Below are 20,000 nucleotides of genomic sequence, written 5' to 3'. Positions count from 1 at the left end.
TATATACATTTGTAACTGACCACTGTAACTGAGAAGCCGTCGGTCTTGCTGAGTTTGTTATTTGAACCGAAGAGAATGGACTCTGTTTTACCCAGGTGTAATGATAGTTTGTTATCAGTGAGCCAGGTGCAGATTCTGCTGAGTTCTGAGCTGAGGGTTTTTTCAACCTGTAACTTGTTCTTGTCAGAGACCAGCGAACAAGAACAAGTTGCAGTCACAAGCTGACGACATGTCATTTGCATAAATTAGGAACAGTAGCGGTCCTAGTATGCTTCCTTGTGGAACACCACAGCTCACTGTGAGGGGGGGGGGGGGGGGGATAGAGTACCGTTTACCTCCACCATCTGTTCTCTCCCCTCAAGGTAGGATTGCATCCAGCTCACTGATAGACTATCAAAACCAATTGCTTTTAGCTTGTCAATCAGAATGGAGTGATTGACAGTGTCGAAGGCCTTTTGTACTGACCATGCCGCAGTATTTGCCCGCGTCCACCTCTTGTTTGATGTGGTCGTTCAAATAGAGAATGCATCCAACTACAGTATAAAGGAAGGAATCTGTGTGTGTCTGTCCTTCGCCTCGCCTATCTCAAGAACCGCTCATCCAGTCTCAAATTTGGCACCATTTGGCCAGATGGTGGCACTATAACAATGAACTTCATGTTTTGGCCGGTAACTTTTGAACCGCAAATTCCGCTGGATTCTGTGTGTCCAGGCGAAGATATCCATGTAAGCCACTACCATTAGCATTTTGAATTTAGTCCAAATCAGTTTTTTCGCCGCTCCTCCTACAAAGTGGACTTTTGAAATTGGCGGGTACGTCGGTGTCCGTTAGCAAAGCTGTTATTTCAGCAAACACAGGATTACGTTAGCTAGGTTCAGTGGAGGATATCCCTTTGTTCGTCCTCACAATAGCTTGAATCTCACACCTAGAGAGCCAATGACCCCAAACCCCCCCTAACCCCCACCCTTCTCTATCCACAAGAGAGCTGGATCCCCTTCTCCACCTCAGTGTTCTCGCAGCTGGCCACGTGAGAGCACTCCTCTTAGCCCAAGCTCACTTCCATCTATTATGTACTTTGTATAAATGTTTTCCACTATTACTAATTAACCTCCGTTTTGTCATGGATCAGTGTGGCCACTCCTTAATAACAACAATACACTTCAGAACATGCTACATCTTAGCACTGCACTCCCGTCTCGTGCATTACCGCTCTACCATAACAAAGCAAAACAATGTAATCTAACTTTGCATCATTCTGTCAGAAGAACTCTTTATAAAATGAATGTTATCATTTTTGTACACTACCCCAGCTGCTCTCTGAACGGAGCATACCTCGTCTCCCATGTGCGGCTGGAACTCGAACTTGGCGGGCGGGCAGAAGGCCGTGGGGTACATCTCCATGAACCTCTGCCGGTCGCTGCGTGGGTCCAGGCTGTCCACGGCGTTCTCAATGATGTCCAGGCCCTCGTGGCGAGACGTCTCCAGGTTGTACTCCGCCGAGAGGTAGGTCCGCAGGGCCCGGTTCAGACTGGCGTGGTACCCCAGGTCACAGCACTGGAAGGGGGAGGGGACGGGGACGGGGACGGGGGGGGGGGTGAAACAGGAACCACATTACATGACACCGATTTATGAAGATGGGCACGTGGAATAATCGATGAGGAAAGAAGAGTAGTGAGCGTTTGGTGAACTCAGGTGAACTCCAAATTGATTTTCGTTTTAGCGGGCGGTCCAGAGTAAAGGAGAGACAGGGTAGAGAGAGACAGGGTTGAGGAGACACAGGGTAGGGGAGAGACAAGGTAGGGGAGAGACAGGGTAGGGGAGAGACAAGGTAGGGGAGAGACAGGGTAGGGGAGAGACAGGGGAGAGGAGAGACAGGGTAGAGGAGACACAGGGTAGGGGAGAGACAGGGTTGGGGAGAGACAGGGTTGGGGAGAGACAAGGTAGGGGAGAGACAGGGTAGGGGAGAGACAGGGTAGGGGAGAGACAGGGTAGAGGAGACACAGGGTAGAGGAGAGACAGGGTAGGGGAGAGACAGGGTAGAGGAGAGACAGGGTAGGGGAGAGACAGGGTTGGGGAGAGACAAGGTAGGGGAGAGACAGGGTAGGGGAGAGACAGGGTAGGGGAGAGACAGGGTAGGGGAGAGACAGGGTAGGGGAGAGACAGGGTAGAGGAGAGACAGGGTAGGGGAGAGACAGGGTAGAGGAGAGACAGGGTAGGGGAGAGACAGGGTAGAGGAGACACAGGGTAGAGGAGAGACAGGGTAGGGGGGAGACAGGGTAGGGGAGAGACAGGGTAGGGGAGAGACAGGGTAGAGGAGAGACAGGGTAGGGGAGAGACAGGGTAGAGGAGACACAGGGTAGAGGAGAGACAGGGTAGGGGAGAGACAGGGTAGAGGAGAGACAGGGTAGGGGAGAGACAGGGTAGAGGAGACACAGGGTAGGGGATAGACAGAGTATGGGAGAGACAATCGGTAACCAGTATTTTTACACTAGTCATACCGTCGTAAACTGTATGTAAGACCAGAAAAAACTTTTTACAGCCCTACTTTATTTACGTAACGCTCTGAAAGAGATCAAACAAGGCCCGTCCTTAGCTATTCCAAACACATTCCACAACCCAAACATTACTGGCCATAAGTGAGTCACATTTTCAGCGGTCGTGGCTCCATGTCGCACAACCTGAATATTATGTCTCTCTCCACAATCTATTGCTATTGATTGGTGTAATACCCATGGACCTTGGACAAGGTCTCTACTGGGGAATAAATACACAGAGGAACACACACACACACACTGAAAAGGACACAGACACAGTCAAACACACACACACACACATATACCACATACAAAAAAAACTAAAATGTGTGCACATTACAAATGACAACAAATGCCTTAAAAGAGACCACACACACACACACACACACACACACACACACACACACACACACACACACACACACACACACACACACACACACACACACACACACACACACACACACACACACACACACACACACACACACACACACACACACACACACACACACACACACACACCTAGTGATTTGTGAAGGTTAACAAGTAGATAACACACACTATTCTCTGTCAGTCACACAAATCTCTCTCTTTCTCTCTCTCAGACACACAAATCTCTGTCTCTCACTCTCTCACACTCAACTCTCTCTCTTTCTCTCTCTCTCTCTCTGACACACAAATCTCTCTCTGACACAAACAGGCACACATGCACACGCACACACACACACACACACACACACTGAGGGGGTTGTGAAGGTTTTGGAGCAAGTGGAGAGAAAGGTCAGTTTCATCATCACACAGCAACACAGAGGGGCAGGTGGCATTTGAGCAGCACAGAGAGCACTGCTGATCGCTCTCTAAAAGCACACCTTCTCTCTTATTTCCCTGGAAACAACAAGGCATTTCTCCCAGGACTAGAACACAGCTAGTGGCGGATTATAAATAAATCATCATAGCAGGGGAGATTTCACGCTTTTCAGCTTCTCTACACAGGAAGCCCGGTGCTCTCAATCAGCGGACATGTTTTACCCTTGACCAGTTTCCTGAGCATAGTTCACTTGGTTTATCTTTTTTAAATGCTGTGAATGTTATGATGATAAACCATAGAATTAAATAGAAGAAACAAAATTACCACCTGGTCATGCTAAGAAAATGGTCACCTCTCCCTCTCTATAATGAAAATAATATGACTCCAGACTTGGTCTTCTTTGGGTTAAAGCCTAAGGACAGGTTACATTTTAACTTTTAACAGCCCTATTTATTGTCTGGCGTGATGTTGACTAGTACAGTCATAATGTCGTAAAATAAGAAAAATACCACAACTCTATACATACATCGGATTAGCACTACGCTCAGTAGTACTAATGTATATATCATATCCAGTTTAATCACCTGTACATTGTATATTACTATTGCACTTTACGGTTACATTTGCACTCTGGTTGGATGCCAAACTTGTTTTCGTTGTACTGTACTGTACTGTGCTGTACTGCTGTATAATGACATTTGAATCGAATCGAATCCAACATCATGCCAGACAAGAGTTTAAATATCTGGGTGAAAAAAAGAAAAAGGAAAAGCAGACGTCTTGTTGAAGTTGCCCGGAGACTCCTGGCTATAAATAAATCATGTTTATCGGTCTGGTTTTGGGTCGAATAAAGCATTCAGCTGGCAACGCCGTGGGGAAGTGCCCTGAATGCTGAGCGATGGGACGGATGACCCAAAACAGCCGTGTAAGTAATTCACAAAAAAGAATTTCAGGGACGCGATCCGCTCCCACGCTCCATTCAAGACATTCTGAGAGTCGGAGGAGAGAAGCAGGCAGTGGACCTGCATCTCATTAAAAGGAACACACCAAGAGTATGGGAAATGGAAATGGATACGGACCAGCTAACCTAGCAGCTGTTGGCCAAAAACACCTCTATTTAAGTAGTATTAAGCTAGGCTAGTGATCCATATCCACTTCCATTCATTGTGCTAAGCTAGGCTAGCTTGTAGCCAGATAACTTTCTACTGGACGCATAGGAGAGGAAATTGGTATCTATCTATTCTTATGCGACTCTGGAGAAGACGGTAAGCGCAGTTGCCATAATGTTGCCGTGTTCTTTTAAGAGAGCATACGAGGAAAAAGGAGGGAAACCAGAGGGACAGCTTTCGACACAAAAGCGAATGAGATATTTGTGATTGGAGGATCAAGAAAAGAGGGCGAGGTCCATTGAAATATCCGTCCGCGCGGTCCTGCGTTCTAATATCTCTCATATATCAACCTCCGCTGCTAATCTCATCATTTCCCTCCACAGACTATGATATTAAATTTCCTCTAAAGGGGTGGGGGGGGGGGGGGGGGGGGGCATGTGAAAATACTGCAGAGTAGACGCCTGTCTCCAGCGCTGGGGGGAACCGCAACAACCCTGTGAGATATGCTTTACGAAGGAGAGCGTGGGGGGGGGGGGGGGGGGGGGGGCGGTGGGGGCGAAAAAAGCAACAAACAAACCAAAAAGACACGGGATTCAGTCCAGAGAGGAAGCATGACTTTGACTCAAGTTTGAAGTGTGATTCAGGCTCTTACTCGAACGGCCTCTGTTTATGTAAGTATGTCGTATACAGAGTGTGTGTGTGTGTGTGTCTCTCCATCTCTGGGACGGAGGCAAGAGAGGCTGTTGCCGACACGTTACTTTAATGAGAGGGAACGGTGGTGGTCAGTCTCCCTAATAATAAATAATAATTCATCACACTATAGAGCACTTCTCAGAGTACTCAAAGACGCTGTACATACTGTAGCATAATAAAACAAGCAAAAATAAAATAAAAAATCTTAAATAAAGAAGATTAAAACGTGTTAACCAGGGAATAAAATGTGTTGGGGGGTGGGGTTAGCTGGGGAAGGCAAGTCTGAAGAGGCGGGTTTTGAGGCCCTTTGTGAATGATTACAGTGTGGGGGGCATTTTTTATGCAGTTTGATAGTGAGTTCCACAGAGAGAGCGGTGACTGAAAACACATGTAGTCTAAACAAGTTATGTTAAATTATACTTCATCAATTCCCCCGGGGATGTTGTTCCTCTGCATCTGACTCTTCCTATCAATCAATCAATCAATCAATCAATCAATCAATCAATCAGATTTATTTATATAGCACATTTAACATGACACGTGTCAACCAAAGTGCTGTACAGAGGGTAGATACATAGATACATATAGACAACAATCACAACTCCGTTTTATGGGAGGGCTCACAGGCAAGCACACAGGAAAACAGGGCATGAGTCAGTGAACGGGAAAGGCTAGTAGGTAGAAGTGGGTTTTGAGCCTAGATTTGAAGGCATCTATCGAGGGGGCGAGCCTAATGGCCTAACCACATGGGAGCAGTGGGCAGCCATAGACAGGCGCTCCGGGGACCAACTACAGTTGTAATGCCAGTACCTTTTGGTCCAGGAGTATGTCTCTAGCATGCACATTAGTTGGGACTGTTTGCTTGAGGTAACAACAATACTATGAACATGCGGTATCCAGAGTACCTGGCTGAAACTAGAGTACCTGGAGGAAACCAGAGTACCTGGAGGAAACCAGAGTACCTGGAGGAAACCAGAGAACCTGGAGGAAACCAGAGAACCAGGAGGAAACCAGAGAACCTGGAGGAAACCAGAGAACCAGGAGGAAACCAGAGAACCAGGAGGAAACCAGAGAACCAGGAGGAAACCAGAGAACCAGGAGGAAACCAGAGTACCAGAGGAAACCAGAGAACCAGGAGGAAACCAGAGAACCAGGAGGAAACCAGAGTACCAGAGGAAACCAGAGAACCAGGAGGAAACCAGAGAACCAGGAGGAAACCAGAGTACCAGAGGAAACCAGAGAACCAGGAGGAAACCAGAGAACCAGGAGGAAACCAGAGAACCTGGAGGAAACCAGAGAACCAGGAGGAAACCAGAGAACCTGGAGGAAACCAGAGTACCCAGAGGAAACAAGAGTACCAGGAGGAAACCATAGTAGCAGGAGGAAACCAGAGTAGCAGGAGGAAACCAGAGAACCTGGAGGAAACCAGAGAACCAGGAGGAAACCAGAGAACCTGGAGGAAACCAGAGTAGCAGGAGGAAACCAGAGTAGCAGGAGGAAACCAGAGAACCAGAGGAAACCAGAGAACCAGGAGGAAACCAGAGTAGCAGGAGGAAACCAGAGTAGCAGGAGGAAACCAGAGTACCAGAGGAAACCAGAGAACCTGGAGGAAACCAGAGTAGCAGGAGGAAACCAGAGTATCAGGAGGAAACCAGAGTATCAGAGGAAACCAGAGTAGCAGAGGAAACCAGAGAACCAGGAGGAAACCAGAGAACCAGGAGGAAACCAGAGAACCAGGAGGAAACCAGAGTACCAGGATGAAACCAGAGAACCAGGATGAAACCAGAGAACCAGGAGGAAACCAGAGTAGCAGGAGGAAACCCATGTAAACACGGGAGGAACACGTCAACCCAGGATGTTCTTGCTGTGAGGCAGCATCGCTAACCACCGCGCTGCCCATACATTGTCCACATAAGGTCGACACAGTGAATCACACGCAGGTTTCATCGGACTTACGTCAATCAAGTCCGACAAGTCGTGGATGTAGTACTTGAAAACCGAGGAGTTTGTCGCTTCGAGTGTCAGCAGGTACTCATTCCGAGCTTTGATCGACTTCATCTTGTTCTCCGAGTACTTGGCTTGTCGCTGAAGAGAGAGAGAGAAGAGAGAGAGAGAAAGAGAGGGAGAGCATAAGAAACAAGACAACCACAGGCTGGGGGAGATGAATTTAATGAGCCCAGAATGTTCTTTTATTGACAAGCGATCAGGCTTTCATGTCTGCACACACACTGAGCATCAGACAAGATCGGCGGCAAAACAACAGCTTTCACAAACACACAGCCGGAGTACAAATAAGCTGCTACTCCTATGAAGAAAAAATTAAATAAAAGAGAAGAAAATCTGAAACTTTAACTATGTTTAAAAAGCAGAATGCACCTTATTCTTTGGTTTCTTATGGTTTTTGGTTTGTGACAATCTCGTGACCCCCGGGTTGAGAACCACTATTCTACACAATAAAAGACGTTAGTCACCAGCCGCTGACTCACACACACGCATACAAACATCCTTCCATATTTTAAAACGCTTCCCAAATTCCCAAATGCATTCCAGGAAGAGCTGCATGAAGAAGAAAAAAAAGAAGAAAAACGAAATAAAAAGACTGTCCCCGTGGCCATTAAATCATTTGTCGCGGAGCTTTAACAGAAAGCAGGCCTGCTCCGAGAGCACAAAAACACTGCTAATTTGGGGCCATGACAGTGTTTCACAGAGTGCTTTCCAGCGCTCGCGCCAGCAGGGGCCTCAGAGCTGAATGACGGTGCCGTGGCCCAGAACCGGAGCGTGGTCTGGTGAGCGTCACGGCCCGCTGACAGGGACGCAAGGGCGGCCATGTGTTGTGCGTTAGGTGTCTCTTTTTATACAAGTGCAGCGGCTGGGACGTCTTCAGGCCCTCGCTCTAGTCTGAGGAGGGGTTCTGTAGCAGGCAGGCCGTACACAGGCTATAGATGGAAGAGGTTCTCAACCTTTTCTTGTGTCAATGACCCCCGAATTGTTCCACGTTAGGTTGCGTATGGGGATTGTAGTCTCGGTGACCCCCATCTGATCATATGTTTGTTGTTAGATATGATTAAAGGGGACATATTATGTAGCTTCTCAACTATTTCCTACGACTTCCTCGAATCTGTGGAACGTGTTTGTTTGCTTGTTTGCAAAGAGACTAGTCTACTAGTTTATTTTCCAACACCTCTTTCTTCTCTTGCATTTCACGACACAACCCAAATCTTTCATGAATTATCTCTTTCCCTGCCCACGCACAATAGTAGAACACCTTTACAGTAGATAGTAGTAGGGCAGTAGATTAGGGCTCCAAAAAGGACATCTAATTGATTAATTAAAGCAAATGTATTGCTTGTGTCCCTCTTGTGACATCACAACAAGTAATAATTCTGAACAGCTTGTTTAGGCCTGTTAATCTGAAGACCCCTGGTCAAACGGCAAGGAGTAGCTACTACGTATGTCATTCCGCCCACCGGTGCCTAAACAACATTTCAGACTGCCAAATCCATTTTCCATCATACAGTATGTCCCCATTAAGCCATGTATTCTATCGCCGAGAACGTGAATCTTATGGTCTTAAAGAGTCACTCTTATATGATCTCAGCTGTGAATTAAATAATGACATCAAACTAGTCCAAAGTCTTCTGTGGACCCTCTGGTAACCCCACACGGACCTCTGGGGGTCCTCGGACCGCAGGTTGAGAACCACTGCTTTGGATTCAAATCCATGGAGCAGAGCGAGAGAGAGGAACGGGGGTGGAACTGGGTCCACTTACTACTTTGGACTAGATGGCTATTTCTGCCACCAAACTTTTTTCAAAAGGACATAGTATCCTGAAAGAGGTGGTTAATCGGGGTGGGAGTCCCCAGAGGCCCCACAATACCATAATACTGTCCCAGACTAAGGATTTGTGTAGTCGACATTGATTGGCCCGAAATTTGATGATAGTCGAATGGTAGCAAAAAAATATATAATAAAAAAAAAAATATATATAATAAATTCCATTTGGGCTGTGGGGTGCTTAATGTCTGAAGGAGTCGACTGAAGGCTTCTTGTCCTCTGCGAAAGCATGCAATTCGTCCACTGATGGATACATCTTGATATGTTTAGTGTGTGAAATCCTCTTTCAGTGCCTCTGTGCTCGTTTTCTTAGGCAGTTAGCCTCGCTGGTATGCGCACCATTAGCATTAGCCACGCTTCTAGGCCTCTTTGCTTTTGAAAAGAATGATTAAAAAAATTATAATAATAAAATAAAAAAATAATCTTTTTTTCTTCTTTTTTTTCATTCAACTAGGAGGTTGGCAGTCAACTACGGCTCCTTTCGATCGATTAGTCGACTATTCGACTAATCGAGGTCAGCCCTACTAGAGTCACGATATTGCGATATATTGCGATATATTACCTTTTTGTCCTTTATGTCCCCAACGGAAAACTTTGTCAACATCTGCAATAAAAATATATATACATCATCTGTTTTATCTAATAAGATATATATACATCATCTGTTTTATCTAATAAGATATATATACATCATCTGTTTTATCTAATAAGATATATATAAATCATCTGTTTTATCTAATAAGATAAATATACATCATCTGTTTTATCTAATAAGATAAATATATATACATCATCTGTTTTATCTAATAAGATAAATATACATCATCTGTTTTATCTAATAAGATAATATATATACATCATCTGTTTTATCTAATAAGATATATATACATCATCTGTTTTATCTAATAAGATAAATATATATACATCATCCGTTTTATCTAATAAGATAAATATACATCATCTGTTTTATCTAATAAGATAATATATATACATCATCTGTTTTATCTAATAAGATAATATATACATCATCTGTTTTATCTAATAAGATAAATATATACATCATCTGTTTTATCTAATAAGATAAATATACATCATCTGTTTTATCTAATAAGATAATATATAAATCATCTGTTTTATCTAATAAGATAATAACATGTTCAGTAATGTTCACCTCACTCCAAAAATGTATTGATTTATTTTTTAAATACCGATACTTGGCACCAATGTATCGATAATAATATCGGCACGCAAAATATCGTGATATATCGCTGTATCGAATTCTTCCCACCCACCTAGTGGTTAGTACAGCTAGCTGAGAGGTACAGTATAGACCACCGCAACACTTCCGGTATTCTGAAATCATGGGAGAGAGAGCGGGGGAAGAAAATTAATGAATGTGGATGAGAGCCTTGGCATTACGTGGTTGTAGCTACGGCTGGGTGCTGGAGACATGATCCAACAGACTTTTATACGCCTGAGTCTCCAGAACACGGAGAGACCAATCCCAAGTCGATCGGCACTTTCTGCATGCGCAGATTGATAAACCTAGATCTCTGGACAATCCAGAGAGACTCCGTGGGCAATCTGCGCATGCAGAGTTCGGGAGTAGGTGCGGAAAAGTGACTATAGCTCGGCCGAGAAAGTGCCGATCGACTTGGGATTGGTCTCTCCGTATTCAGGAGACTCAGGCGTATAAAAGTCTGTTGGATCATGTCTCCAGCACCCCCACAGCCGTAGCTACAACCACTTAATGTCAAGGCTCTCATCCACATTCATTCATTTTCTCCCCCCGCTCTCTCTCCCATGAGCTCAATGTAACACGGAAGTGCAGTGGTCTATTATGTTCAGGTTTCTTGGCAGGCTACACAGACTGGATTCCTGTACTCGTGGTCTACGTGTGTGACGTACCTTCTCCTTCATCTTCTCGATCTTCTTCACGGAGCTGCGTCTCTGGTGCTTGTCCTCCAGACGGATGCTGAACACGGGGTCTCCCCGGCCGATCTGCTTCTCCTCCTGCTTCTCTGCCTCCTTCAGCTTGCTCTCCGCGCTGATGCTCTCCGCGTGGTACATGTGGTAGGTCTTCATCACCTACGGGGACAAAACACGACAGCGGTGTTGAGAGAGAGAGAGAGAGAGAGAGAGAGAGAGAGAGAGAGAGATAATCGGAAAGCGCTGTTTAAAACAAAGGCTCCACCCCCCGGTTGTTATGATTTCATTAAACGTGAGTTTTATTTACGTGATTTATTGTGATGTTTCTTCATGACTTGTTTAAAGAAGACGTGTCCGGCCCATGGGGACATTAACGTGTGTCGTCAGGCCTTACAAATGACAAATTACCTTACAAAATTTGATTTGATTTGATTTGAGTGTGTAAAAAGGCCAGAGTTCAAGCTTCAGACGTTTTCATCTTCACCAGACAAGTTACTCTGAACTACGTCTAAAGCTTCCGTCCTTTAGCCCACCCACCTTGTCGCTGATCCTCACAGCGGTCCTTCTCTCTCCTCAAACCTCAAACCCAAGACAGACTCTTTCCCATATTTTCTTTAAAATGAGTCTCTTATACAAACAACAACAGCAGCAACAACAACAACCACCACATTTCATCGCAGCTCAGTGTAACACGCTGCTCTCGTCTTGTTCCCTGTGTTTGAAATTTAAATTCCATTCATGAAAGAGCGCGTTTAGGTTTTCAGTCTGGCTGGAAATTGGGGTTAGGAAAATGCTCCTCACTGCTAGAAAAAGGCTCCCCACTGCTAGGAAAATGTTCATAAAAACTCGTGATTTGTCGCCTACTGATAATAACTGACATATACTGTAGGGCCAATAAAGTACATAGCCCATAACATAATATGAATATCCAAATAAAAACCCTGTCTAAACCACCGCAGAGCTGCTAGACTAATTTCTGTGAATTTGACAAGGAGTAAATTCTAAGAACAAACCAACATTAGCACAGCCCCAAACTGACCAGACCAACATTACCACAGCCCCAAACTGACCAGACCAACATTACCACAGCCCCTAACTGACCAGTCCAACATTACCACAGCCTCTAACTGACCAGACATTAGCACAGCCCCAAACTGACCAGACCAACATTACCACAGCCCCAAACTGACCAGACATTAGCACAGCCCCTAACTGACCAGACATTACCACAGCCCCTAACTGACCAGACATTACCACAGCCCCTAACTGACCAGACATTACGACAGCCTGTAACTGACCAGACATTACCACATCTTCTAACTGACCAGACATTACCACAGCTTCTAACTGACCAGACATTACCACAGACCCTAACTGACCAGACATTACCACAGCTTCTAACTGACCAGACATTACCACATCTTCTAACTGACCAACATTACCACAGCTTCTAACTGACCAGACATTACCACATCTTCTAACTGACCAGACATTACCACAGCTTCTAACTGACCAGACATTACCACAGACCCTAACTGACCAGACATTACCACAGCTTCTAACTGACCAGACATTACCACATCTTCTAACTGACCAACATTACCACAGCTTCTAACTGACCAGACATTACCACAGCTTCTAACTGACCAGACATTACCACAGCTTCTAACTGACCAACATTACCACAGCTTCTAACTGACCAGACATTACCACAGCTTCTAACTGACCAGACATTACCACAGCTTCTAACTGACCAACATTACCACAGCTTCTAACTGACCAGACATTACCACAGCTTCTAACTGACCAGACATTACCACAGCTTCTAACTGACCAACATTACCACAGCTTCTAACTGACCAGACATTACCACAGCTTCTAACTGACCAACATTACCACAGCTTCTAACTGACCAGACATTACCACAGCTTCTAACTGACCAGACATTACCACAGCTTCTAACTGACCAGACATTACCACAGCTTCTAACTGACCAGACCAACATTACCACAGCTTCTAACTGACCAGACCAACATTACCACAGCTTCTAACTGACCAGACCAACATTACCACAGCTTCTAACTGACCAGACCAACATTACCACAGCCCCTAACTGACCAGACCAACATTACCACATCACAAAACTGCTGCAAAACACTGTTACACTTCACATGTTACATAAAAAATAACATTATAATAAAAATTGTCGAATTACACCAGGATGCATTAACTGTCAGAGTTCCAAGATCGGATCCAGACCGCTTCCGGCTTTGTGATGTTGCATTGTGATTTCTACATCGTCTCGATGATATTCAGTCACAATGCGCAGTGCGCACAAGAGTAACGTAAACGAGATGGAAGATGGAAGAGCAGGACACAACGTAGCCAGGGAAGAGGCACGAGAGACGTCCCCGGGTCCGCTGGAGTCTGGAGAGACACATCAAAGCCATCTCACAACATCACATGTTCATGATTAGATCTAAAAAAATCTCATTGAGATGACAAGTGTGAGCGTAGCCCGGCCGCCAGCTCAGCACTGGGTCAGAGAGAGGACTTCTCTATTATACATCCACACAACTCAGGCCAATCACTCAGTAACGGGGGAGCAGGCAGGGCGCGGCCGCCAGAGACAGCCCGACACGTCCTCCCTGCACTGAAGTCGACTGCCATGATCCCTGGGAATTAGTCGAACGCACACGCTGAGAAAATAAGGCTTCTGAAAGGGTTCTTAGTGAGGTGGTATTGGTTTTGCTCAGAACTTTTTCTAGGGAGCTCTTTATTTTGGAACGCCAGGGTTTTCACGGATCAACTGGAGCTACGTGCGTTCGTTTCCTCTGAAAGAATGCAGCGTTTGATCTCCGTCTCTTGCTTTATCCTCGCTATTCAACATCATATTATGTGATTTTACGCGGCGATGACAACAAAGCGAGTCCGAGACAAACTAGTCACAGACGTAAGAAATGTGGCGTTTGATTAGCCCATCAAAATGTGTTCATTTCAGAACTCCCTATTGCCTTATTACACACTATCATACACGGTGTAATTAGGAACTTGTTTGTTCTCACCCCCCCCCCCCCCCCCCCCCCCCCCGAGAGGCTTAAGATTATCTGTATGAAAGTGGCTTCACTCCACGCTTGTTCCTCTGGATAGTGATCATTTATAGATTGGTATCCAGTAGGTGCTGCTGAGGGACTTTCATATACTTGCCTACCTAGGGGGTGGGTGGAATTATTATATATCACTCTAAGGTAGGTAGGTAGGTTTTATTTAGACAACAAACATATACAGATCACATGAGTATTTGCTTTGTCAGGGATAGAAACGAAAAGCCAAGACTTATTTCCATTGTTGTCCCTGGAGTCAAGGATGCTTGGTTCATACACATACCACTCATTACAGAAATATTTCACAATCATTACATTTGATAGTAATAATGGCACACAATCATTAATAATACAAACATGCGCATTTGTTGAGACATGCTGAACTAGCCTTGAGACATAAAGTATGTGTATTCCCGCTGCCGTGTTTAGCGTGGAGCACCCTGAGGGGAGGGGGGGATAACTAGTCTATCACTCTAACTAGTCCATCACTCTACCTAGTCTATCACTCTAACTAGTCTATCACTCTAACTAGTCTATCACTCTACCTAGTCTATCACTCTAACTAGTCCATCACTCTACCTAGTCTATCACTCTAACTAGTCTATCACTCTACCTAGTCTATCACTCTAACTAGTCCATCACTCTACCTAGTCTATCACTCTAACTAGTCTATCACTCTACCTAGTCTATCACTGTAACTAGTCTATCACTCTAACTAGTCTATCACTATAACTAGTCTATCACTCTACCTAGTCTATCACTCTACTAGTACCTAGTCTATCACTCTACCTAGTCTATCACTCTACCTAGTCTATCACTCTACCTAGTCTATCACTATAACTAGTCTATCACTATAACTAGTCTATCACTCTACCTAGTCTATCACTCTACTAGTACCTAGTCTATCACTCTACCTAGTCTATCACTCTACCTAGTCTATCACTATAACTAGTCTATCACTATAACTAGTCTATCACTCTACCTAGTCTATCACTCTACTAGTACCTAGTCTATCACTCTACCTAGTCTATCACTCTACCTAGTCTATCACTATAACTAGTCTATCACTATAACTAGTCTATCACTCTACCTAGTCTATCACTCTACTAGTACCTAGTCTATCACTCTACCTAGTCTATCACTCTAACTAGTCTATCACTCTACCTAGTCTACCACTCTACCTAGTCCATCACTCTACCTAGTCTATCACTCTACCTAGTCTATCACTCTAACTAGTCTATCACTCTACCTAGTCTATCACTATAACTAGTCTATCACTCTACCTAGTCTATCACTCTACCTAGTCTATCACTATAACTAGTCTATCACTCTACCTAGTCTATCACTCTACCTAGTCTACCACTCTACCTAGTCTATCACTCTACCTAGTCTATCACTATAACTAGTCTATCACTCTACCTAGTCTATCACTCTACCTAGTCTATCACTCTACCTAGTCTATCACTCTAACTAGTCTATCACTCTACCTAGTCTATCACTATAACTAGTCTATCACTCTACCTAGTCCATCACTCTACCTAGTCTATCACTCTACCTAGTCTATCACTCTAACTAGTCACTCTACCTAGTCTATCACTCTACCTAGTCTATCACTCTAACTAGTCACTCTACCTAGTCTATCACTCTACCTAGTCTATCACTCTACCTAGTCTATCACTCTAACTAGTCTATCACTCTAACTAGTCTATCACTCTAACTAGTCTATCACTCTAACTAGTCTACCACTCTACCTAGTCTACCACTCTACCTAGTCTACCACTCTACCTAGTCTATCACTCTACCTAGTCTATCACTATAACTAGTCACTCTACCTAGTCTATCACTCTAACTAGTCACTCTACCTAGTCTATCACTCTACCTAGTCTATCACTCTACCTAGTCTATCACTCTAACTAGTCTATCACTCTAACTAGTCTATCACTCTAACTAGTCTATCACTCTAACTAGTCTATCACTATAACTAGTCTATCACTCTAACTAGTCACTCTAACTAGTCTATCACTCTAACTAGTCTATCACTCTAACTAGTCTATCACTCTACCTAGTCTATCACTATAACTAGTATATCACTCTAACTAGTCTATCACTCTAACTAGTCTATCACTCTAACTAGTCTATCACTCTAACTAGTCTATCACTCTAACTAGTCTATCACTCTACCTAGTCTATCACTCTACCTAGTCTATCACTATAACTAGTCTATCACTCTAACTAGTAGGGGTGGACGGTATGGTCTAAAATTTATATCACGGTATAATTTGAAGCATAGACGGTAACGGTATATATCACGGTATCAGTGTTTCTGTTAGAATAATTTTTTTTGCCTGATAGGCAGGCTATATAAAGAATGACATCCTCAAGGCATGTAGATTTATAATATTTTAACTTAAAACTAGGCTACTTTTGCGTATAAAGTCATTATATTCCATATAAAATAAGTCCAGAGTCGAGACTCCTGCTCCCATTGCAAACAGCGGGGCTGGATTTTGCTAGAAGCATATGTAGCTGCAGAGCCGCAGAGCCAGGGGCTCTTTCAGGTCATTCATTTCAGCCATTGGCAATTCATTTGGGTGGGGGGGCGCTGTTTGACGGGCCTGTGACCAGACCTGAAAGAGCCCCTGGCTCTGCGGCTCTGCAGCTGCATGCTATTCGCAAATCCACTGCTGCACGCCGTCCTCCCGGCTCCCGCTGCTGCCGTCGTTATCATAACACTACACACATATCGTAATGTTTACAGCAAACTGTAGTTGATCACCAGGTATGTTTTATTAACGTAGAATAATTCATATAAGAAAAACGATAGGTATCTTACCTTTCTCCACTGGTTAAAAATGCCAGGAACTGAAATTGAAACTTGCTGTGCGCCGCGGTGATATGTGTTTATTATGAAATGACAATTGCGTGTTGACACGCCCACTGCGCGAAGCCTCCTAAATAACTTTTTCCAGTTTGCACATAACTATTATCTATGACTAATTCTATCTATTTTTAGGGGCAAATGCTATTGAAATAGTCGCGCTGTGGTTACATGACGTCATTGCTATTTTAGAGCTGCTCTACCGGTTAAACGGTATAGTCAAAATCCATACCGTAGAGCAAATTAATACCGTTTATACCGTATACCGTTTATACCGTCCACCCCTACTAACTAGTCTCTCTAACTAGTCTATCACTCTAACTAGTCTATCACTTTAACTAGTCTATCACTCTACCTAGTCTATCACTCTAACTAGTCTATCACTCTAACTAGTCTATCACTCTACCTAGTCCATCACTCTACCTAGTCTATCACTCTACCTAGTCTATCACTATAACTAGTCTATCACTCTAACTAGTCACTCTACCTAGTCTATCACTCTACCTAGTCTATTACTCTAACTAGTCTATCACTCTAACTAGTCTATCACTCTAACTAGTCTATCACTCTACCTAGTCTATCACTCTAACTAGTCACTCTACCTAGTCTATCACTCTACCTAGTCTATCACTCTAACTAGTCTATCACTCTAACTAGTCTATCACTCTAACTAGTCTATCACTCTACCTAGTCTATCACTCTAACTAGTCTACCACTCTACCTAGTCTATCACTCTACCTAGTCTATCACTCTACCTAGTCTATCACTCTAACTAGTCACTCTACCTAGTCTATCACTCTAACTAGTATATCACTCTAACTAGTCTATCACTCTACCTAGTCTATCACTCTACCCAGTCTATCACTCTACCTAGTCTATCACTCTACCTAGTCTATCACTATAACTAGTCTATCACTCTAACTAGTCTCTCTAACTAGTCTATCACTCTAACTAGTCTATCACTCTAACTAGTCTATCACTAACTAGTCTATCACTCTAACTAGTCTATCACTCTACCTAGTCTATCACTCTACCTAGTCTATCACTCTACCTAGTCTACCACTCTACCTAGTCTATCACTCTAACTAGTCTATCACTCTACCTAGTCTATCACTCTACTAGTACCTAGTCTATCACTCTACCTAGTCTATCACTCTACCTAGTCTATCACTCTACCTAGTCTATCACTCTACCTAGTCTACCACTCTACCTAGTCTATCACTCTACTAGTACCTAGTCTATCACTCTACCCAGTCTATCACTCTACCTAGTCTATCACTCTAACTAGTCTATCACTCTACCTAGTCTATCACTCTACCTAGTCTATCACTCTACCTAGTCTACCACTCTACCTAGTCTATCACTCTACCTAGTCTATCACTCTACCTAGTATATCACTCTAACTAGTCTATCACTCTAACTAGTCTATCACTCTAACTAGTCTATCACTCTACCTAGTCTATCACTCTACCTAGTCTATCACTCTAACTAGTCTATCACTCTACCTAGTCTACCACTCTACCTAGTCTACCACTCTACCTAGTCTATCACTCTACTAGTACCTAGTCTATCACTCTACCTAGTCTATCACTCTAACTAGTCTATCACTCTAACTAGTCTATCACTCTAACTAGTCTATCACTCTAACTAGTCTATCACTCTACCTAGTCTATCACTCTACCTAGTCTATCACTCTACCTAGTCTATCACTCTAACTAGTCTATCACTCTACCTAGTCTATCACTCTACCTAGTCTATCACTCTAACTAGTCTATCACTCTACCTAGTCTATCACTCTACCTAGTCTATCACTCTACCTAGTCTATCACTCTACCTAGTCTATCACTCTACCTAGTCTATCACTCTAACTAGTCTATCACTCTACCTAGTCTATCACTCTACCTAGTCTATCACTCTACCTAGTCTATCACTCTACCTAGTCTATCACTCTAACTAGTCTATCACTCTACCTAGTCTATCACTCTAACTAGTCTATCACTATAACTAGTCTATCACTCTACCTAGTCTATCACTCTAACTAGTCACTCTACCTAGTCTATCACTCTACCTAGTCTATCACTCTAACTAGTCTATCACTCTACCTAGTCTATCACTCTAACTAGTCTATCACTCTAACTAGTCTATCACTATAACTAGTCTATCACTCTAACTAGTCTATCACTCTAACTAGTCTATCACTCTACCTAGTCTATCACTCTACCTAGTCTATCACTATAACTAGTCTATCACTATAACTAGTCTATCACTCTAACTAGTCTATCACTCTACCTAGTATATCACTCTAACTAGTCTATCACTCTACCTAGTCTATCACTCTACCTAGTCTATCACTCTAACTAGTCACTCTACCTAGTCTATCACTCTACCTAGTCTATCACTCTAACTAGTCTATCACTCTACCTAGTCTATCACTCTACCTAGTCTATCACTATAACTAGTCTATCACTCTACCTAGTCTATCACTCTACCTAGTCTATCACTCTAACTAGTCTATCACTCTAACTAGTCTATCACTCTAACTAGTCTATCACTATAACTAGTCTATCACTCTAACTAGTCTATCACTCTACCTAGTCTATCACTCTAACTAGTCTATCACTCTAACTAGTCTATCACTATAACTAGTCTATCACTCTAACTAGTCTATCACTATAACTAGTCTATCACTCTAACTAGTCTATCACTCTACCTAGTCTATCACTCTAACTAGTCTATCACTCTAACTAGTCTATCACTATAACTAGTCTATCACTCTAACTAGTCTCTCTAACTAGTCTATCACTATAACTAGTCTATCACTCTACCTAGTCTATCACTATAACTAGTCTATCACTCTACCTAGTCTATCACTCTAACTAGTCTATCACTCTAACTAGTCTATCACTCTAACTAGTCTATCACTCTAACTAGTCTATCACTCTAACTAGTCTATCACTCTAACTAGTCTATCACTCTAACTAGTCACTCTAACTAGTCTATCACTCTACCTAGTCTATCACTCTAACTAGTCACTCTACCTAGTCTATCACTCTACCTAGTCTATCACTCTACCTAGTCTATCACTCTAACTAGTCCATCACTCTAAC

At 43.5% G+C, this 20,000-nt stretch overlaps 1 protein-coding gene across 1 annotated transcript in view; it reads right to left on the bottom strand.

The window, feature by feature from the left end:
* srgap1a (SLIT-ROBO Rho GTPase activating protein 1a) overlaps positions 1-20,000 on the bottom strand; it is a 188,302-nt gene that overhangs the window by 72,283 nt on the left and 96,019 nt on the right. Inside the window, 3 exon segments of the mRNA XM_084335154.1 lie at positions 1,333-1,554; positions 7,104-7,232; positions 10,891-11,070. Coding sequence (XP_084191280.1) covers positions 1,333-1,554; positions 7,104-7,232; positions 10,891-11,070 — 531 coding nt within the window.

Source organism: Notolepis coatsorum (genome assembly GCF_963971535.1).
Source record: "Notolepis coatsorum genome assembly, chromosome: 18".
NCBI classification, from domain to species: domain Eukaryota; kingdom Metazoa; phylum Chordata; class Actinopteri; order Aulopiformes; family Paralepididae; genus Notolepis; species Notolepis coatsorum.
This window is presented reverse-complemented; position numbering and strand designations above follow the sequence as displayed.